General features: G+C 35.2%; 1 protein-coding gene across 2 annotated transcripts in view; it reads right to left on the bottom strand.

Annotated features, from left to right (window-relative positions):
* LOC149080077 (tyrosine decarboxylase-like) overlaps nt 1-23,746 on the bottom strand; it is a 48,274-nt gene extending 24,528 nt beyond the window's left edge. The window contains exons 1-2 of one of the 2 annotated variants that reach the window (XM_089239040.1): nt 23,673-23,746; nt 21,737-21,894 (exon numbers count right to left, since the gene is read on the bottom strand). In XM_089239040.1, coding sequence (XP_089095166.1) covers nt 21,737-21,894 — 158 coding nt within the window. In that variant the 5' untranslated portion in view covers nt 23,673-23,746. Of the gene's footprint in view, nt 1-6,190; nt 6,340-21,736; nt 21,895-23,672 lie in introns of those variants that run through there. The other variant, XM_089239041.1, reaches the window with a different exon arrangement.
* Between the last annotated feature and the right edge of the window lie 469 nt (nt 23,747-24,215).

Raw genomic sequence — 24,215 nt, 5'->3', positions numbered from 1 at the left:
CTACCTCAAATTACTGAGAACTCGGATTATCCGTAAAACAATACAAATCGATTTTCAGAGGGGGAATAGAATTACGTATTCGTAATTTACTCGGACCCAGGGCCGTTTTAATGGCATTGCAGGCCCTCAGGCAAAGTGATTTCTCTGTGGCCCCTTTACCTAACAAGAAATACCTGCTACCCAATTTCACTGCTACTCACTACTTCACCAAACACCAACTCTGGCCATATCGCTATATTGCAATTTACCGCCATTAGTGAGATGGGCTGGAAGCGAAGGCGTTGTCTATCGGTGCTCGCCTCGAGTTCGTCATAGGAATCACATAAAATATCATAGGAATCAATGTCATTACATACTCACTGCCGAAAATTTGATTACATCTCATTTTCATAAGCTCCTTTCTGTACTTAAGGCCTCCCAGGTTTATGCACCCATGCGTTAAGACGGCACTGCTCTGGCATATTTTGTTGTTAATTCAACAGCTTAGTTGTTTTACTTTTATATTGTTACCTTTACTTTCATTAAGGTTAGAGCTGCAAAGACCAATGGCCTCTTTATGAGGCAGGCAGATGGAAAATCTCGCATCTCTAAAGCCCAATATGAATGCTATTCTTATTTTCTACACTATAATTTTACTGTACAGGGGCATGTGAGAACGTCTGGCTTAGGGCCCGTCCTAGGGTTCAAGACCCCTCAAAACTGAAGTTACTCGCATTCGTTGGAACAATAAAACAAAATGAAATAAAGCACGTTCTTGGTGAAAAACAGGAAAAGATTAATTTCAGAAGGAATTTTAAAAAACTGTAGAGAGCACCTCGGATTATCCGGAACCTCGAATTATTGAGACTGATGTATACAGGGAAGGCGTTAGTCCTTACCAGCAAAAAACAGTGAAAATTGAAATTATACACACTTAACCCAAGGTACGTGGGCCAAATGTGGCCCGTGATCTCAAACATAAATTTGATTATTAACGGATAAAATTGAAAAATGCACGAAATCAGTGTCAAACCTAGTTATTTACAGTTTTTCCGATTAAACAGTGGGTATAATTATTAGGGACTTCCTTTGTAGTTTTCACTGTGGTTGGCTGGGGATTTTGAGGGAGTCTTATCAACAGGGCCATCATGGGCTCCAGGGCAAGTAATGAATTGGGGCTCTACAACTCTTATAATATCAAACGACCACAATTAACACTTCTTATGTGGGCGATTTTTAGCTGTAATGGGGAGAGTGTTTTATTGGTTTTGTCGTGATATTTTTCAACCCTGTGTCCCTTCTTGCTTTTTTTACCTTCTATCACCAGCAGACCAAAGGTTAAAAAATTCTAATTCGAACACCATTTCTTTCATCGTTTTAAGAATGTGAAAAAGAATTCCATATTCGGCAACTTTCTGCAGCTGAATGAACGCTAGGGGCTCCGCCACTGGACTTATCCCGTTGCCGAGATCTCTTCCAGCCCAGCTTTCGTGGCAGAGTCTGGAAAAAAGTGAGTGCACCTAACAGCCTGAGTGTGTAGCTATTGTTGTACCTGATATTTCAGTGCTGCCATCCACACTTCAAATTGTGATGAAGTGTAATGATTGAATATTTGCAATGTTGTAGGCCCGTTGCTCTCTGTGGCGAAACTTTTTAACGGGGAGATCGGCTTGCATTCGCACCGTGAAGTTGGGAACCACAGAAAACCAACTTCAGCAGTGTGGCACCACTTAAAAAATACCACAGTGCTATGATAAAATGCATCTTTCATGTAATGAATTTGTTTTTTATTTTTTTAAATTAGTGAACCAATAAACTTTTGTTAGACGGTGTTTCTTAAATGGTTTGAGTAGGTGATTTCTAAACACTTAAATTATCTGATGTTCAGAAGTATATATACATAAGATTACAGTATAATCTTATAACTTGCAAATAATAATATTAGATAGTTATTAGAGTTAATGATTTAGGCTTTATTTGGTCAATAGTGTTCAAAACTAATGCTAATGATATTCGCATCGATGTTAACTAAGCAAGCTCTAAATAATTAGGTTTTTGTAAGATGAGGACTGATTTTATTCTTGTAAATTCCAAAGAAAATTTGTATTTATAAATGAGAGCTCAGAGGCCAATCGGTGCAAATCAATAAACAGTAAAAATTACAAAAAGGATCTTTTTATTCCGTGGCCAATATAAGAGTGGCGCTATCTGCTATTGTAATATAAATATAGCGACTTGAATGCTTTGGCAACTGAAAGTTTTAACAATAAAGAGGCCCTTGCAATATGAAAGTAATTTTCAGTGAATTGACTTACATTGATTGGCTTCCGAGAACTCCAAATAATAATACATTTTTTATGATAATAATGAGTTTTTATATTACTCCGGCATATTCAAAAACTGCTATAAATTCAAAAATTAAAACTCAAACTAATATTTGGATTTATAAATAATAATGCTTTTTTGTGGTAATATATATGAGTTTTTATCAATTAGGCATATTCAAATCCAAAAATTAAAACCCAAGCCAGAAGAAATATTATACTCTACATTAGAGAAAAACAGCAAATACATACATTGTATGCGATTACCAAGTATTAATGGGAAATTACGAATTACCCAATGAAAGAGGGTAAATATTAAAAAGAAATTATTATAATGTAGCAATAAAGAACGGGTAATGCACATTCGTATAAAGTTTTCGAAATGGAAAGTTGTTCCACCGGATTAATATGATAAACAATAAATTGACGTTTAATTAGCTTTTTGTCCTTATTAAAAACAAAACACGTTATTTAACGGTGGTTGTTTCTAAACAAGAGTAATTTTATTAATATATTTATTGAAGTTTGGTTTTTAGAATGAGAATATATAAATATATTTTACATTTGTGTCCCTCAAATTACATCAGCATATGGTTGAGTTTACCCGTTCTGTATACTTTTCTAATCACGGAAAAACATAAAATATATTTAGAAGAAAACTTTCTTGAAAAGTCCAATTAAACTAATATTATTTCTTATATTATTAATGTATTCTTTTATTCATGAAACTACAGTTTCATCAATAAAAGAGAACGAAGGTTATTTTGAAGGATTTTGTCAATCAATTAATGCCATTCTATTCTCTCTGATATTTATTATTTAATGTCTAATTCAAATAAATAAATTTATAAATCCCAGAAAGAAAGTTAAGTTCCGAAATGTTCGTAGTTGAGTTGAGCAATAAATAACAAACCCCTTGCGCAATAATTTTTGTATCACAAATCGCTTAAAGACAAAAAAAAAAAAAAAATTACAGGACAATGAATATATGCAAATTATTCATTTAAACGAGATAAATCTGCCTGTTGACAACTTTATTATTTTGAACTGATAGATTGTATGATTCAACCTATTGTAAAATATGATTATGAAAATTACGGCTTGCATTGAATTGAAAAGGAATGAGTTGTTGAAATTAAAAACAACTCTATTCTTTTCATAAGCACCGTAAATGAAAAGAAAGATGTTTTCAAGTTTTCCGTTGTCACCGTAGCGTTACGATAAAATAGCTCGAAAAAATTACTTTATCCCAGAAATTAATTTTGAATCATGCAAGTTATGAAACTTTTCTAATTATTGGTGATTTGTTTTTAGAGTTATTCAGTTTTTAATATATCAGATTTCTCATCAACTTCCAACTGATTATAAAAACCAGAAACACATTCTTATACAAATTGGCACCACAATTTAATTTTCTTTCTCATTACTCCTTCATGCACGGAGAAGAAATGGTAAGCTTTTGACATGATCAAATCTATAATTTCTTAGGTATAAATTTGCTTTGTCGTTTTCGTATTTTGAGGCCTATCTCGTTTTCTTTCCTGTATCCCCAGTAAATTATGAACGTGACTGCTCTGATAATTTTTTACTGTGTTCAACTACAGCTAAATTTAGTTTCATTTTACTGAAGATTTGAAAATTATTAATTTTGAAATTTTGGTTGAATCCTTGTATCTCGGAATTCACTGAATTTTAAAATTCTTAAAATTTAACCTTAAAATTTATACTTAAAATTTATACTTAAAATTTATCCACTCGCTATTATTAAGTTTGTGAATTTCAACCCATTTCCTGGATATGTTTTCAAATACGCATGATTCAATTCAAATTGTGCAAAAAAGCAGAAAAATATATATAACCCCTGCAAAATTCATATTTTTATGCTATTATGTAGCTGGGTAAACGTGTAAAATCTCAAGATGAGAAACGGAAACTCAATTCTTAAGATAGAATGTGGTACGAATTCCTATGAGAAAGTGTGGAACAATGTTTTTGAATAAATTATTTTACTGCTTTTGAATAAATTACTTACGTTTCATTCTTAATTACGAAAAATAATTAACTTTCATTGCAAATTATGAATAGAAGTGATGTGTGTTTAGATAGTTGAAGTATCTAATCTATGTGTGTTAGATAGGTTCATTAAAAAATAAACGCGATTTACATATTAACACTAATTATACTAGGATTTTTATGACCTAAAAACTTATAATTATCAATCTCAAATTTTGGTTGAATCCTTGTATCTCCGGATTCACAGAATTTAAATTCTTAAAATTTATACTTAAAATTTATCCACTCTGTGTATATATTGTTTATAATTTTTGTGATTGTGTTTTTAATTGGGTTGCTGTATTTTTGAAATATATGACATCCATATTTGTTATCCCAGCCACCTCGTTGGGCATTTTGCCTGTTGTGGCGTTGTATTTGCATATCAATGCATTTATGCCCTATAAAACCAAGAGAAAGACTTCAAATTATTCTTTTATATTTCCGATAACATTAATTTCAGCAAAATAATATGAGGATGAGAAATATATCAATGCAATTAATGCTATTTTAAAAAAATTAGTTGTTCCTTTCACTGATATTTTTTCTTCAGTTTACTACTACATGTGTACCACAAAATCAGTAGGTAACTCGGGCAGGGGGATGGTACCTAGGGATAAATCTTTAGGTCCCTTCCCAAAACGGCTATGGCCTTTCCGAAAACAGCAAAGGATGTGAAAATTGTGAGGCCCTGAGGCCTTATCATCTACGAGTTGCTCTCAACCACAGCAGTTTTCTTTTATTTTTCAAGTAAGGCGTTGTATATTTTGAGCTCATTTCAGCTGTTTTGATGCTTCTAAGCAACTCCTAAACCTTCAATTTTCACTTGAGCCGTTCACGAAGTTTGCCAGCAGAATGGCTCAAAAGTAAACGTCTCCTAATTTCTTGACAACCAAAGCAAGAACGGTTTTCGGAGGGAAATGCCATGTGTGGAGGAGACATATTGCTGTGCATTCTTCAACAATGATAGAAAAGTAAGTTGGCAAACAATAAATATTCATATCTATATGAATCATATAAATACAGTCTGTTTCTTGAAGTGTAACATCCCACCAATATTTTTTTAAATATTGAAAATCATTTTTTTTGTCATGTGTAATAGCATTCAGGATATATATAATGCTTAATATAACCCCCTCAAAATTTTTCTCCTCTGGATATTTCAATGCTTGCTAATTGAAAGGTTAAGAAGGAAAGGACAGCTGGAGTCATGCCCCCCCCCCATCTAGGAGTAGGGCCCTAGGCTGGGATCTTTCGCGGGCCCCCCCAGTCAGACTTCTCACGGGATCTTCTATACTTCATGTATAGCGTGAAAAAGAAAAAAATTATGAGAATTGTCCTGGGCCCTGTCAGCCCCGGCCTTGTGGGGGCCATGGCTGGAGGGGACTTTAAGAGACCACCAAGCAACATTTGAGCAAGCAACAAGTCTACTCCAGAAGAATCGGTAATGCCAATACGAATGTACTGATGTTTTGAACACCTGAACAGCAAGATTAATCCCTTTTTTATCTCAATCTCATATAAGCCTTTCAGTAAGAAATTGGAGATAACCAGAGAAAAAAAATGTCATTTTCATTGAAAATGCTCAAATATGCAAAACAAATAGTCGAAAAATGTGAAAATATGGCATAAAATGATTGAAAATCATGAAGAAATGCTCTATATCACGTAAAAATGAAAAATCATAACTTCATAAATTATAATAGCGAAATATGCAAAATAATTAAAAAAAATATGCAAAGTCATAGAAATCCTAGCCCTAATAATTTTCCCACAAAACGGCATTACTATCTCTTAAAAGAAGAAAAAAATGTAAAAAGAAAGGTTTTACTCACGTATTTGGAGCCATGATTTTTCGGTGAAAACAAGAAACCTCACAGAGTCGTGGAATTCAACTATCAGCGCAATTCACGTAAACTCTAGTATTTATGTCAGATAATAATAATTATACAGACACTGATCACTTTTAGCGGCGACCTTGAGGCACTTGGAAATATGTCTCACAAGATCGCTAACGCAGGTGACGAAAATATCCGAGCGAAAATAAAGGAGTCAACTTAATATATAATAAGACAGCTGTCTTCCGACAAACACTGTATTTAAAGTCGCTAAATTAAAGACCTAGATATTTACTAAAAATTTTAGGAAAGCCTAAATATAATAACTGAGTGTAAAACATATTTCTATGACTAGTTAATCCCCTGGCTAGTCCTATATATACGGTCAAGTTTGCCGCTATTGACGTCATTCAAAACAAGGCAGGAAACACCGAGGCCCCCCCTCCTTCCCTTTGTTATCGTTAGCGATTGCAAGTCGCGCGGCAAGAGATTTTGAGAAAATTTAGTTAAGGTTAGCCCCCCATCCCATCCCCACTGTGTTAATAGATTGCCACTTGTTGAGTAATAGTAAGAAAATGAAAAATCGGTACACTAAAATTCCTTCAATTTTGAGTTTTAAAATGGATTAGTCACAAAGTATGTAAGTGTTATGTTGGAGAATAATGTACTTAAAAATTCATATTGAAATATCCTCACGCTTTGAGTGGCCGATTTAAACTCATTTGTTCATGGTACGGTAAATGCGATAAATCCTGTAATTATTCATAATCGCCTACCAGTTTAGTAAAACTTTAATAAATTTCTCTCATATATCGCGTGTTGCCAACAGTAAAAAATTAAACTAGAATTTTTGAAGTTCACAAAAAAAAAAAAAAAACTAAAATTTTGTATTCTAAACAACTGAAAATTTTTACGTGAGTAATACTTCAATTTTGTAACTTAGTCGGCTTTGCAATTAGATGGGAATTTTTCTAACTGAATGGCGAAAAAAAGACCAGATCTAGTTGGAAAATAACCAAGTTGGCAATACTGTATATAGCTAATTCACATTTACTGGTGATGCGTAAACTAATATTGGTGAATATGATCATTTGTCTATGAATTACTCAAATTTAAAGGACATTGCACATAAACGTCAGTCTAGGATGACAAATTCGATCGGTAACGTTAATTATGTTTGCAAATGATGATACATAGATGCTGAGAAAGCCAACATTTCATTCTTCATTTACAACGGCCCAAATGAAGTGTTTCAGCCAGTGCCCTGTGCTAAGCCAGTAATATAGATTCTCAGCATATACCGATGTGGAAAGCCACGTACAACAACTACGACTACAGTGAAATGGATTGTAAGAATGACATTTGGTCAGAAAATGTCTCTACGTCAGATAAAAAATGGCCTTGATCACAAAAAATCATGTGTCAACAATTCGTCTTTAAACCAGAGGTGGGGGCGCGGTAGCCCAGGTCGATAAGATACTCGCGTAAGGTACCAAAAGAAAGTTTAGAGGTGTCGCGAGTCCGATACCTGGTTCGTCCTTGTCAGAAAACTGTCCTGACACAGGGGTACAACAGAAACGTCGACATGACCGCAGAAAAAGATTGCTACCGCAGGGAGTTCCCCCATCGAGGGGTTAGCGCACCAACCTTTCGATGAGTATAAAAAGCAGCCTGCCGTTCGGAATCGGCAATAAATTGTAGGTCCCGGTCTAATTAGCTCTGGTGTGCAGAAGATGACCGTATTGAGACAAAAATGATCAAATGATCAAACCAGTGGTGTCGAACACATAATGTTGAAGAAAATGGTTCGCCCGACCTGCCAAAAATAAACTTTTAAAAACGAAGGATTAAACTAAAATCGTAAGTTCATACGCTTATAAGGAACAAATGGTTACGAAAGTCTGGAATGGTTTATAGAGCATTTTACCTCAAAACGGACAGACTTTTTTTGGTTTTTTCTAGGAGTCTCAAAATTATCAGTAAACTAAGCATAATCTGCTGTTCATACTTGGAAAAACAATTAAAGGGGGCTAAATGGGTATTTCAGCTAGATAGAGTGCTATAATATATCTTTCCACTTCTACAAAGCGGTGCCTTTTATAGCTCAACTAGCCTTGTTTGCAGTAGCCAGCCTTAAGCCAACACCACCTATAGAAGAAGGCCTCCGCACGAAGCTTGTGACACATCAATGAAGGAGGCCATTTCTCCCATTGCTATTGGATATACTGCAAAAAAAGGTAAAGATATCGCATTCGTCGGCCTGCTACATTCAATGGCAATAGGTAAAATGGGCCTCTTCAGTGACGTCACGAGCTTCGTGTGGAGACCTTGTTCTATAGGTGGTGTTGCTTAAGCCCGGATCTCAATCCAATAGAGAATGTGTGAAGCTATCATAAAGACATCACGGTGTTCTTTGCGTCCAAAAAGTATACAAAATCCTGTTTTATGGAAAAGAATAAATTGGATCTGATCTGATGAACTAATAAATATTTAAAATATTTGTGTGTGATCTAGGAACACGGACACATGTTTTTTCGATTTATGCCTAAACTTTTGAAAAACACTTGTTTTCATACTTTGGAACACCCTGTATATATTTATTTACATTTTAGAAATTTGATACTATCTATATGCAGACTTGTGTGCGTGTAAGTTAAATCTCTAATCAAAACTAGATACTGCGTCATCTAGTTTTTGATTTGTTACAATTTTCTTACTGTTCTAAACTTGTTAAACAGATTAAATTTCGTAGCACACTAAATTGTGATACGAGTACATAAAATCTTCACGAAAAACTTCATTAAATTACATAACTACAGTCAAACTTGGTTAAAATGATCCTGGAACTAGGTTCATAATAACACGGATCCCTCTTGCTAAGACGTCAATAAGTCCTGCTCGATTCCCATACAGAATAATGAGTAGTATAGGAATGGGCGCTCTCGTGTTCTATTTTTACCAAAAAGTGCGCGCTCTCGTGATACATTTCTTTATCATCATTTTCCTTGCATATTATAACGTAAAAGCATTGTTATTCGCAGAATGATTGTCACCACTTTTTTTTTAAAAAAACGAACAAGGGAAGTTGGCAGTAGTAGTGTTGTGGGTTGTTTTGGCTGCTCCGCAGGAAAATTGTCCCTTTTTTTTTTCTTCATTATACTTGTTGTTTAACCTATCTTCACCTACTTATTGTTTAACTGAACATTTACAAATAGGAAAATCCGCTTTTAAAAACAACTCAATTGTTCGATTGTCACGCAGCTTTCAAGGTTGCTCTTTAAAACGATGCGCTCTTTTCAAAACCCATGTTCAAGATTTACTTATTTTTATGTGATAAACATTATTTGTCTGCTTTTTTTCCCCCTCTTGATATTGTTTTCCATTAATTGTAATAAAGAAGCTTTAATTCCGAATCTCAGTAATTCATCTTGTTATAAATCGGTTTATCTTGGGAGGAGTTACTTTTTTCACGTTTGTTTAAAGGACAATAAAAGTGTTTTTGATATTAGGAATTTCTTTAAAAACGATCAAGGAAAGCTTGCTCCATATTTTGTTGGAGTGTAATTGAATAGAAATGAATTCTCAAAATTTTGCCATTCAAGAAGTAGTGAGGAATGATGTTTGTAATTTTCGTTTTCCATCAACTACACTGGTTGTCGGACCAACATTAAGTGGTAAAACGACTTTAGTCAGAAAATTATTGAAGTGTAATCTTTATGGGAGAGACATTAACAGCATCTTATGGTGTTATTCAATGTTCCAGCCATGGTTTATAGAAGAATCAAAAATAGATTTTTATCGGGGAATACCTCAAACGTTTGAGGATTTTTATAATATCGTGGTTCTTGACGATTTATTAGAATCATTAAATGATGAAGTATCACGTTTATTCACTGACTTTGATCTCCCGTTGAGAACTAATTCGGTTAAAATAGCATACTTTAAACTTTTATCGGTGGATTCCACGGTGGCGGAAATCCATCGTGTTTTTGTGAAAAAAACGAAATCTTTTCATTAATTCAACATTGTGCTGTAAAAATATGGTATCATTAATAGCCTTGGGAAAAAATACTTTAGAATGAAAAAAAATTCAAAATAAAAAAATGAAAAAAAAAACTAATGAACTGTTTATTTGTGCAAAACTGAAATTCTTATGTGATTTGAATATTATATTACCTTTATCACATCGGGAAATTTTTGAAAACATGAATGTTTGTTAAATATTTCACTATTTCACCCTCATGATTGTTCGAGCTCAAGCTTAAAAGGACGTGCTTGTGTTATAAAAAAAAAGGAAAAAAAAAACTATAAATGTTAAAAATCGCATGTAAGAGGGGTATTAGTAAATATTTTTCTTAATTTTATAGATATTGAAAATATGTTTGTTGAAAGAAAAACATCTTTCAACGGATTCATGAAGATCTATAGAAAACATATGCGTGCGAAAGATCCACACACACTATATTCCAGACTAAAAACTGAAATTTTCAAAATATTTAATCAAATGATATTCTTGAAGTTTATAATCTGTTTAGAAATACTTTTCGTTGAAAATAATTATGATGATGATGATAATAGTTTTTGTCATAAAAAGTTTTACTCCTGTTCTAAAGTCGAAAAAATTTTATCTACGTCTGACTATGAAGAGAAAGTATCTAGAGCTTTTGAAAAAATTATAAATAACATTGAAAATTTCATTCGTAATGGTAGTGGTTGGATCATAAAAAACATACATTTTATAGATGTAACTATAGGGAAATACAAATCGATATCAGACGGTTGTGGAAATATCAGATTACCAAAAGAAATAAAAAAAAAAGGTGTGTTCTTAACATTAAGACGAAAAATAATGATTGCTTTTTAGTTACTGTTTTAGCTAGGCTTTTCCCAGTTAGAAATAATAAAAACAAAGCGTATTCTTATACTAAATTCAAAAAAATTCTTAAGTGTGATAACTTGAATTATCCTGTTAGAATAGACGATATAAAGAAGTTTGAAGACCATAACAACTTCAGCATTAATGTCTACACTTATGAGCGTAAACATGTTGTTCCTTGTTATGTTAGCAAACGTTTTGTTAAAGATAGGAAAAAAATAAATTTATTTCTGTTTTGCAACCATTATTTCTTAATAACAAATATAAATAGCTTCTGAATGAAAGAAAAGGTAAACATCACTTTTGTGAATCCTGCTTACTAGGTTTCAAAAGAAAAACTACATTACAAAAGCACATAAAAATGTGCAACGATGATAATTATCAAGTTTGTCTACCAAACAATTTTGAACTTAAATTTACAGAAGTTGAAAAGATGCGTAGACATCCTGTTGCTATGTATAGTGATTTTGAAGCAGTAACAAAAAAAGTGGAGACTGAAAACTCTGAAACTACCAACAGTACCACAACAGAAATCCATCATGCAGTTAGTTTCTCTATTGTCGTAGTAAAAAATAGCAAGTTGTTATTAACGCTTTACTATTGCGGTGAAGACGCAGTAAACGTGTTCTTGAATACTATAACAACACTCGGTCATAGCTTGATCTCTGATTTACATGAAATCGCTCCTCTTAACACCAATAGTATTGATTATAGTCTATCAAAAAATGTCATATTTGTGGGTTGGACTTTAATCTTAATGAACGCATAGTAATTGACCATTGCCATCAAAGCCGAAATTTTCGTGGATTTAGTCATAATTTATGTAACTTGAATTTTAGGACAAAGTATTTTATTCCTGTTTTCATTCATAACCTCGAGGGTTACGATTCACATTTCATTATGAATACTGTCAAAAATCATCACGCAAAAATATTCAAAATCATACCCCATAATATTGAAAGAGTTATGGCTTTACAACAAGACGATGTTTGGATCCTTGACTCATTTAAATTTCTACAAAGTTCGTTGTCAAATCTAACAGATAATTTAGTGAAGCGTTCTTATAATTTTCCTATTTTCAATTATTTTTTTCAATCCAAAAACAGTCATTTATTAAAATGCAAAGGTGTTTTCCCGTATAGTTATTTTAAGGATTAGAAAGTACTTGGAGAAAAATTCCTACCAGATAAAGATAAATTTTTCAATTCTTTAACGAAACAAAATATTTCAGACGATGACTATAATCATGTGAAGCTTGTTTGGAAAATTTTTAATTGTAAAACTTTCTCCGATTATCTATATACTGTATACACATGATAAAATATTATACAATGCCCATAAAGAATACTTATGGCTGTCTTATTCTAAGAATGGATAGCTTCTCGATTTACCCCAACATATTTATCGTATTTCATTTTAAACGTGTCAATTGTGTTACAATTTACTACCTCCGGGGGTAAGCTATTCCATTTATTAACAACCCTATTAGAGAAAAATTCCCTGCGACACCATAACCTTGCATTGTACCTCACGAATCGATACTAATGTCCCCTTGTAAAAGCAGTCGATTGGCGGTGTATTATTAATTCATGGTCCATCCTATCCATCCCATTGAAAATTTTGAACACTTCGATCATATCTCCTCGACACCTGCTTTCATCCAATGTAAACATATTCAAAAAATGAAGTCTCTCTTCATAACTCAAGCCCTGTGTGCCAACAAGGACACGCGTAGCTCTTCTCTGCACCCCTTCAACCAATTCTATGTCCCTCTGTAGGTATGGTCTCCAAAACCTTACAGCATACTCCAGTCCAGGAAGAACTAAGCCTCGAAAAAGCGGAAGAATGACTTTAGGAGAACGCGAAGAGACATTTTTGAAAATGAGACCAAGCATTCTATTCGATTTTTTGACCACCGCTGAACAATGTTCAGAAAACCTAAGCCGCTCGTCAATGAGAATTCCCAAATCGGTGACCCTAGTTGCATCCGGGATAGTGACACCATTCAACTCGTAAGAGAACCGTGGGTTGTTCGAACCAAAATGAGCGACCATGCACTTATCAACGCTAAGCGTCATGTTCCATTCATTTGCCCATGCTGTAATCCTGTTTAAGTTGGTCTGGAGCAACTCCCTATCGCTTTCATTCCCGATTACTCCCATTAGCTTCACGTCATCTGCGAATTTGCTAGTAATCCCATCGATACCCTGATCGAGTTTATCGATAAAAAGTGAAAAAAGTATGGGGGCAAGGACACTTCCTTGAGGAACTCCACTTGTGACGTCTGTCCAACCAGAGAATTCCCCGTTCACCATAACCCGTTGCGACCTATCTCTTAACCACGATTCTATCCAATTCAGCAAGTTGCCCCCAATTCCAATCTCGTGTAAACGATTCAAGAGTTTGCCATGTTGGACCCGATCGAATGCCTTCTGGAAATCAAGGTAAACAACGTCTACATTTTTGCTCTTACCCAAAGCCTTAGTCACATGATCATAGAAGCAAAGGAGGTTAGTTACACATGACTTCCCCTTCCTGAACCCATGCTGATTATCCGACAATACATTATTCTCGTCTATCCACTTCACAAACTGCCTTTTGATGATAATTTCCAAAATTTTCGAGAGGGAGCTCGTCAAACTCACTGGACGATAATTTGACACCGCTTCTCTACTACCCTTCTTAAATATCGGAACAACGTTTGCAAGTTTCCAATCTCTTGGGACGATACCCTCAGCAACACTACTCCTGTATATATGTGCGACTGGCCCCAACAATTCATTAGCACATTCCCTGAGGACCCTGGGATAGATATCATCTGGTCCTGGTGCTTTGCTTGCACATACATTTCTTAGAAAATGTAGGACCTCCACGTCTTCTACTTGAATATCGTTGAGGGTTTTATTACCCCATGCAACACCCGTATATTGAATATCATTATCTCCATTAAAAACCGACGCGAAAAAGTCATTGAAAGCACTACACATGCCTACATTGCTCTCTACCCTAGAGCCTCCTATCGAGAGTGTGTGACGCCAAGTGTCCCCTTACATCCATTATTGACGTATCGAAAAAATGATTTTGGGTCAGAGCCAATGTTATCTGCCAACCTAGATTCAACTTCCTTGTTACTATCCCTTATCGCTTTCTTCAACAGTCTTCTTTTATCAGTAAACAATGATAGGTCACCTCGTCCACTTTTATACTCTCTGAATGCCTTTTTCTTTTCAAGATAAAGGTTCCGCACGCTATCCGTGAACCATAGAGGGTGCGATGTACAAACACGCTTTTTTCGAACAAAGGGTATGATGTCGTGCAAAACAGAGGACAGCTTTGTACTAAATTCTTCCCATTGACTTACCACCCCTACTGATTCCAACCGGTCTTTGAAAACTTCCGCTAACCTTCCTCTCAAAACATCAAAGTTAGTTCTTCGAAAACAAGGAACCAGTCTTTTGTTATCAACCTTACCCGAGGAAAAGTTACAGTGAAATCTGACGATACGATGATCACTGGAAGAAAACTCTTCCCCCACTGAAACATGTTCAACTAGATCCTCAGAACTTGTAAGAACTAAATCCCAAATAGCAGTACCTCTAGAGGCTTCTGATACATGCTGATACAAAAAAATTTCGAGCACCAACTTAAGAAAGTCTCTTTCATACTGATTTCCAGATGAAAGGTTCTCCCAATCAATAATCAATACCTGGGCAATTGAAATCCCCTAGCATGAGAACCCTCTTACGCTTACATATGTAGGAAATTTCATCATGCAATTTGGCGATTTAGTTTGGATCTCTATTCGGTGGATTGTAACAAACCCCAACAATAAGTTTATGACGTCTTTTGTTCTCAAGTTCAACCCATATGGCTTCAATATCACTTCTCTGCACGTTACACTCTCTAGCCTTCAAACAGGATTTCACGTATATCAACACTCCACCCCCTTTCCTATCAGATCTATTTCTCAAAAAAGTATCGTATCCTGAGATGCGTAAGAAAGATTCTGAGAAATTATATCAGATGTTTCTTGGATGGAAGTGGTATGTTCGTTTTATGGGGAGGAAGGAGACGAACTAAAATAAAAAAATTAATATTTTAAAAACACTTTATACATTACTTGTATAATTAACTTAAAAAAAAATCAACAATAAATCAATGAAAGAAGACATGGGATTGTCTCTTATGTTACATTAAAACTAAGTCTATATACGTTCATCATTTTAAAAGCAGTGCTTGATAGAAAACAAACTAGACACAACCTCAAGAAAGAGATTGAGAAAATAAATCGTATGTTCAAGAGCCGTACTGATGAAGCTTTTACGTTATAATATTCAAGGAAAATGATGATAAAGAAATGTATCATGAGAGCGCCCACTTTTTGGTAAAAATAGAACACGCGAGCGCCCATTTCTATACTACTATAATGTTAACGAACTTCGATCTTGGCGTCAAAAAATGTGACGACCTCGAATACAACGATATATTTTTCAGTAGTTTCGCTTTCACTTTTGCGGTGTTTTTTAAGAAATTCCATGATTGCATTGATGAAATGTTTGTTTGTCTTTTCCATTGAAAATTTACCAACAAAATAGGATGTATTGCACTATTGTTTATCATTGTAACAATTTTCTTTTGATAGTGCATAGGAACATTGGCAGAATTCCTGGAATCCGTGGATTTTGTGATTGATGTTTTTTTTCTCTTTTTATTACTCGTAACACATTACAAGTATCTCCGAGGATTAGGATTCTTAACTTTACCCGTTTATTGCAGTGTTTCCATAAATGGGCAACATCGCAGCCAGGACTGAAACTAGAGGGGGGGGTGCAGGCGTATCTATTGCCCCGAGCCCTTGAACAGAGGAGGGGCTGTTTCATTCTTTCACATTCCATTTTCATTCCAATGCTTTCATCCATTAACCTCCTCAACATTACAAGCATGAATTTTGATGTAATGCATGCTTACTCAGGCCGGACAAGCATCTACTGTAGTTGTGGCCCTGATCGCAGTGAAGGACCAGGGAGGGGGATGGTAGAAGTTATAGTGAGAAGGCTTAAAAGGGGCTCGATGAGAAGAAAACACCGAAATGGCACGCGTTGAGACAAATAAGTTCAGAGAACTATAGTTTTGTACATGATTTCGTTGGGGTGTGGTAGCCCAGGTCGATAAGATACTCGCCTAGTACCACGGGATGTTTAGAGGTGTCGCGAGTTCGATACCGAGTTCGTCCTTGTCAGAAAATTTTCATGAGACAGGGGTACAACAGAAACGGTGACATGGCCGCAGAAAAAATTGCTGCCGCAGGGAGTCCCTCCTCGAGGGGTTAGCGCACCTACCCCTCGATGAGTATAAAAATAAGCCTGCCGTTCGGAATCGGCAATAAATTATAGGTCCCGGTCTAATTAGCCCTCGTGTGCATAAAATTACAGTGGTGCGACAAAAAAAGATCAATGATAAAAAAAATAACGAAATCATTTGTCTTTCATTTGAATGAACTGTGAAACTTCAGAGCCTTCGAAGAATAAGTATTAGGGTGAAAAAACCAATCACAAGATTTCTTCATAAATTCGGATTTCGAATGTGCGTTCTACTTTTCTGTATAACGAAAACAATAGCCTCGGGGTGGTGCAAGCTTTGTTTATTTCAGCAATATTTATGTTAGGGTGAAATAATCACTTCCTGGTAGAATTTGGTAATAAGTATTTTTCATAGTATTTCAAAAACCCTAACCTCGGTTATAGCGACAGAATTTCGTGGTCTCTTGAATACTGTTATCACAAAAGTTTGATTGTATAAGCTCAAAAATAAGCATACAGTATTAGATTTATGTTCATCTGATTGATGTTTTGAAGACCAACTTTAAGTTTCTTTCTATCTGATGCCGCTGAAAAGTACGTTACTATCAAATGGAGAACACGATCGGCTGATTTGAATAAAGCATCAGTTAAATCGTCTCGCCATTAACGTGAAGCTCAAAGTAAATTACATCTTGTTATAATTACTTACGTTGATTAACCTTTACATCGGCAATGACGAGATATCTGGCCTAACTCGATGTTTTCAATTACGGCAATTCCCAGATATTTCGCGTCCTTAAAACACTTTTATTTCGACAATTTTGAGCCCGAAGATATCGTTGCAAGTTTTATTCTCTGATAACAGGTTGTTCATCTCACCAACCTGTCAGATCAACTGCCATTGAGCGGATTCAGCATTTGTTCAAAGTTTGATAACACAAGGGGAGAGACAGTGTTCTTTCTTTCCCTTCGGGATAATATAGGAATGTGTGTTCAGTATAAATAATAGAAAAACGTGTGGTATTTTTCTTCTTAGCATTTTTTATTATTCTTGGTGGGGAAGCACTTATCAGCTGTAAAAAATCGGAAAAAATATTCTACGTGAAAAAAGGTGGTATCACTTAAAAAGAGTTTAGTGATCTCCACTGTGGCAGTTATAATGTGGAGCGAGAAAACCGCTCAAAAGGTTATTAGCTGGAGTAGAGTTTATAAACCTTTTTGATCAAAAGGACCATTAAAATGTCTGAAACATTTGGACGGATCACAAAGTTATAGCATGCGTGTCATATTTTTCACTTGAACCACGTGAATATTATTAATATTAGTAGCATATAGTTAGGATTATATTTCAATTGAATGGAAATTAATTTCTGTGGTTGGGAAAAACTAATCTATACCATGACATGAATGTCGCTCTCCACTTGTTAATACAAGATATACGGAAGACTGGATGTTGTGAAGATATTTATTATTTGAGATGTTAATTTTTTTTTTTTTTTTTTTAAGGAAGGAAAAAACTCATCTCTGCCTCTACCGGGAGTCGAACCCGGGTCCCTCGATTGCCGGACGAGTGCTCTGACCACTAAGCTACAGAGGAGATAGAGATTTTCCTTCGACTCCCGGTAGAGGCAGAGATGAGTTTTTTCCTTCCTTAAAAAATTAACATCTCAAATAATAAATATCTTCACAACATCCAGCCTTCCGTATATCTTGTAATCTATACCATTTAGAGTGATTTTGGCCAATATAGCTTCTCAACAAGATGATAAATGGTATGATGCAACAAGTCACTACAGAAGCTATTCAAATTTTCAAATTTGAAGCGATTTCAAATTTCGATGAAAAAATTTTTGAATATTTTTCTCTCGGTAATTGCACTGGCATGAAAATAAAAGAATTATTCTAGCTATCCGTTAGCTGCAAGTAACAGCTTATGTATGAAAATCATAGTACCAGATCCCATATAGTGCAATTCCCCCCCCCCCCATTATAGACATGAAGACCCGGGTCATGCCCACATAGACCCAAGGGTTAAGATACCCCTGGTTCTATGGACGGATCTGATGAATTCTGAAAGTAGTAATTCATGTTTCATTTTTAAAGCTTTTTCTCTTTACAGCTCTCTATGACTCCTTTCACCACCTGTCGTGGGGATCACCTTTCTTCTGATTTTCTCCCGTGGCCCCCTAGAATATCCCAGGACCGCAAGGGGGCCATATGGCCGCAGGTTGAGAACCATTGCTTTAGGCGAGTATCTTATCGACCTGGGCTACCGCGCCCAAGCATGGGTTTTTACAGCTTCACACACAAAGTTCAACAGAAAAACAACACATTGTCCCAAAATGCAGTTGCATGATCTTCATTCCAGATTAGATTTTTTAAATTTCGCCCTTCTGTTTTAAGGGCGGGAGATTAATTAACGTTTTAATTAGACGGGAACTGCAAAACTTGTGATTGCTGAAAGGGCTTCTCAATTGATGGGAATAAAATATTCATTTTCGCACTGATCATTATTCACTGTCCCACACACGCCAAAAAAAAAAATCGAATTTATGTATTCAGAGAAACAGAGTTCCTTTGCATGTTTCCTTGAGTCACTTATTCAAATTTTCCGTTTTTTTTTTTTTAATAGACTTTACTTATGAAATAACGCTAGTATTTGAAAATATTAGCAAATTCTTTATCCTGAAAATTTGCAGATGCAAAATTTCATTCGGCATCAAAATTGATAAGGGCATCCGATGCCTTCTGTGTCGTAACATCTGAAACGTTTCACGAAGGATGCCATAATATATCTTAATGTAGATAGGATAACAGACATCAGAATTTCGATATAACGTCTCGGAGACATTCGTAGAGGTTCATGATGTAGTAAACGCCGCTTAATAGGATCACATCGGGACTCGGAGAGTTTCTAATAACAATAACCGATTGATAACTAAATCCGAAAATAGTTCTGGTAGTATGTTCGATTACCATATGCCCTGTTTTGTCCAATAGGAGAGAGAGATGTATATGAAAACACAGGAAAACTGTTTTTCTTTTCCCCATAACTAGTTTCATACTATTGAATCATGCCATTTTTTTTAGAGATAGACGTCCAATATATCTACGAAAAAAATATTTTCTGCATTTTATGCTTAGGTGAACTCGAAAAGAAAAGTCATCTGGTCTCCACCGGGATTCGAACCTCTTGCATCCCAAGAGACGACCTGGAGAGGGCCTGGGTGCTGAAGTTAAGGGGGAGGCTACTAATGCCTCTACTTCAGTGCCTCACGTCACAGTGCGTGCAATAAGGCTTGCCTGGTTTACAAGAGAACCTGGGTTCGATTCCCCGCGGAGACCAGATGACTTTTCTTTCCGAATTCACCTCGGCGCAACATCCAGAAATGATCTATTTCCTTGATGTATTGGGCTGAGAAAGATTACACTCTCAATACGATGAAAGCTTTACAAGCTACTGAATACATGCATCTGTTTATTCGTCATCTCCCAAGCACTTGCCCTTTATCCTTTTTTCTCGTACACTCATCACACTAAGTTTTCCCGGAATGCAAGAGGGCCTGAGTTTGAGTACCAACGGAGACCAGATAAACTTTTCTTTCCGAATTCACCTTGACATAAAATCCAGAAACTACCTGTTTCCTTGATGCCATTTTTTGTCTTCATATTGTTTTAAAACAGAATTTCTTTTTGTTCAAGCTAAAATCCTTTTTTTAATACAGAAATTGCGCAAGAATTAAAAGGGAACTGCCTAATGTGTATCACGAATTACGATACTTTTATGATGCACGGTACGCTCCCATAGATGCCTTGTGAAATTCTTGTGAGTTCGACTGAGGAACTGCGATTGAGGTCAGTTGAAAGAAACTGACTAAGAAATGAAGATAGGGACTTTTTTTATACCTTACATATCTTTTCACTATAGAAAAGTCATTGCAAAAGCGTACATAGATCGTAGCGGTTATTACGGCCCAATGAGGACATTGTGAACAGACTACGGAAATTTTTGTCAACAAGATAGCGTTCTGACCTCATACATAGTCTTACAGGTTGTAACGATAACTTATAGGAGAAAAATGAATTTGGTTCAATCTTAGCTTCAAAATATGCAAAAAATAAAAAACTTTCGAAGAAAAACAAATTGATAACATAAACCAAAGTCCTGATAACAAAACGAATTTTTCCCCCATGCTATGATATTGATCCATTCCGTGCTTTGCGAAAGTGATAACATTATCAGTGGTTCTGAAAAACAGGTGTTGATTGTATTGTCAAATCCGTAAAAAATAAAGCCAACAAAAATATTTCGCATGTTTCTTAGTGCAAAATTCGCAGATATTTGAATTCATAAAGCAGAGAAAAAAGGCGGAAGACCAGCATAAATGAGGGAAAGGAGCGTCGTTGTCCGTTGGTTCATGTAGTTTATGCTGTTCTTTTCCGGTGTCATAGTGGTGGTCGGCTGAAGTTAGTTTAGGCTGTTGTTAGTTAGTTGTAGTTCCCAACTTCGAGGCACAAAAGTGAGCCGACGTCCCCGTTGAAAAGTCTCCCCACAGAGAGCAACAGGCCCTCAAACGGTACAAATATTCTATCATTACACTGACCTCATAGATGGCAGCACTGAAAATTCAAAAACACACACGACACTCGATACGTACTCACACTGTTAGGTACTTATACACACACACACTTCTGGCACAACTCAATCGGTAGTAAATTGTCCATGGCGATAGACCGGAGTTATGCTTGGTTTGAATGAATGTTCTTTCCCATTTTTCCTCTGATTTTTGAATTAAAAAAAAATAGCTCAGACAATATTGCACTTAGAAACATGGATATTTCTCTGTTAACATCAGGAAAGACAGGGACAACTTTCAAATTGGTAGTTGGAGGACTGGGAAACCGTACAAAAATTTAAATTTTGTAACTTTTTCATCAATAATTTTTTTCATTTTTACGGCATTTAAGATGGACGACATCATTTGAAGCATTTTTTTCTAATTGAAAGTTGTGTCTAAAACCAACAGTTCAGGAAATAGTCATTGGACAACGTTAAGAGTGGACACCCTGTACAGTGACTTTGTGTGTGGTTCGTCGCGCGCTGCCATACAAGCACGCAGCTTAGGCTGGGTGCACACCGGTTGGACACGACTAGACAAGGCGGCTTCAGACAAGCTTAGTCGTTCACGTTGATTTGTTTAGCACAACGCACACCGGGGTTAGTCAGAAACATTGCGTCATACAAATCAATGTCAACAAAAATGTCTAAGCTTGTCTAAAGCTATCTTGTCTTGTTGTTGTGTCTAATCGGTGTGCGCCCAGCCTTAGAGAGAACATTGGCCATAAGATAAAAAAGTGAAATTTTACCTGATGAAGTCCAAGAATTTTCGAACTTGAACGCACATTGTTTTACGTGGAATTTCATTACTTTTAGATGGAGAACTCTTTGTCGGTGAATCAGTAACAGAGTTCTCCTTACGTCGACTTATCAGTGGTGAAGAGACTCCAAATCGGGAGCTCATCATCTGAAAAAAAAGATGAGGAACTAAAAATACCTCATTCGGAGAATATAAAAACATACAATTTTATAAACTCGGTAACAATATCAGATCTGATCAATGACTGAAATCGATAGACAAAAGAGGGATCAAAAGCACTTGAAATTTTTAGATTTTTATCACAGAGTAAGACTCATGTTTACTTTGCACTCACATATCTCGTGAGATTGGGAAACACTAAGTAAGCGAAATATTTTTATATGAATATATTATCAACCGATATCGCTCAAAGTCCTACAAATAAGCAAGAACTTATTGAAAGTAAATTATCGTAATGTTCTCGAGCATTTGCCTAAGTAGTAAACGCTAGAACCGATATTGTCTCTTCCCTAAATATTTGCAGAGTAATACTATAATTTGTATATTTACTTTAACATGAATTTTAATATCGCTGAGCCATATATATGCATATTTTCATATTTATGTTTTACATCATAAAGCTGGGATATTATCAAAATTTATTTAAAACAATATTTTTGATAGCTTAAAATCGCTTGTTGAGCTACGTTAATAACTTATATATGTGGACACTGTGCCTTAAACCTTTTACAGTTTTCTCAACTGTGATGTAAGGAATTGAAAAAAAAAGAATTGAATTAATTTATTAAACATTTTCTAGTGTTTAATGTTTGAAAATGTTTGAAATTTAAAATGAATGAATTTGAAATTTTATGAAACTACGTTTAGAGAAATAAGTTGAGCGAGATATTTATAAAATTTGAAAATTTTGAAATCATAAGTACATACATGTTCTATATTACCATTTAACGAAATTCGCTTATATTATTGCTATACACAAATACTTACCATATTTTTGGACTCAAGTTAAAATTTTCCTTTTTGTGCATTAATTGATGTAACATTATGGATAAGAAAAACAGTAACAAGAAATTTCTAAATTTATCAAAAAACTTGATTTCGGAAAATTCAATAGCTCCGTGTTTTCACACAGAAGATTGATAGATTTTTAACTTCTATATCGAGGGGAGATATGACATCCCTCTTTAACAGAAAAAACCATACTACTGTGCTGGATGAAATATTTAATGAATGAAATACATATTAATAAAGAGAAAATTCTTACCGTCACTAATTCTTCTGGAACAGATTGGTTGCTGCATAGAACTTTGAAATTTAAAACTGATTTTACCTTGATATAGCATTTTTTTCGCATTATAATCCTGAATTTATGAACACAAGTTTGGTTACCTTTTGCCAGAGATAACAAAGACGACATTCCTTTTGGACAGATGTAGATAATGGAAGCTGTAGAACATTATCATGTGCACAATATTTTTCACAAAACATTTTTTCACTTCAGAAATATTTTTGAAAACATAAGACAAGAAATATAAAAAAATACGTGCTCTATTTTCATTTTTATTCATCCTGTTTGTTAGGTAAATATGATTAAAAGATCCTATCTGTACACTAAGAACAAATTAAATCTTCTCTATTTTAAAATACACCATTCATCTTTATAATTAAGTTGTGTTTGTAATTTGCAAAATGTACGAACTTTTCGTGTGTGTAATACTCACACTGAATAAAATTGGAGTTATTTTTCTCTTTTTGTCTCACGTGTATTTCCTTCGCGTGTTCAAAGTTCTTCTCACTCATTCATAAAAAATTTATTTCTTGGAGGATTATTTTGTTGTGTCGAGTGACTAATTGCTTAAAAATGAGATATTTTAGTTCGATTAATTTCAATATTCATGATAATTGTGAGTGAAATACGAACTTACCGTTGGTACAGAATGCAACAGGAGCGAATGAAATTGACTTTGGTATTAATTCCAACTTTGCTCTAATAAAAGCGCAAACAAGAGGGTAACTGGAATGCACACCATCTTTTTATTGCATGCGATGCTGATGGTCCAGTAGGAGCTGATTGGTCCTCGAATAAGTTAACGGAGTGCTGTGACTCGCTGATGCACGTGATGGCCATTCCCATAGGAGGCGAATATCTCCGAGGCAGTGGTGTACCCTATTGTGAAATATACCACGCCCCAAACCAAAGAGTTGGCGGTATTTACCTCTGATGGAAAAATGTTCGAATAACCGCCCACTCAGAAGCAACTGGTACCTGTTGCGTGTTTTATGGATCGACTCTGGGGGGAATTCCGGAATCAATAAAACCGTGTAAAAAAATCAGTAAAAATTATTAATCGAGAAATTCTTTTAGAACTCTTTTAATGAAATCACGTAGAGACAGATTTCTTATTTTTTCCGTCTTTATGACATTAGTAGGACAATCTTTCTTGGGGGCATCATGTCTCGCGACGAAT

This window comes from Pholcus phalangioides, unplaced genomic scaffold (assembly GCF_987345545.1).
Source record: "Pholcus phalangioides strain wild (caught in Gottingen) unplaced genomic scaffold, Ppha-v1.0 ptg000011l_1, whole genome shotgun sequence".
NCBI classification, from domain to species: Eukaryota; Metazoa; Arthropoda; class Arachnida; order Araneae; family Pholcidae; genus Pholcus; species Pholcus phalangioides.
This window is presented reverse-complemented; position numbering and strand designations above follow the sequence as displayed.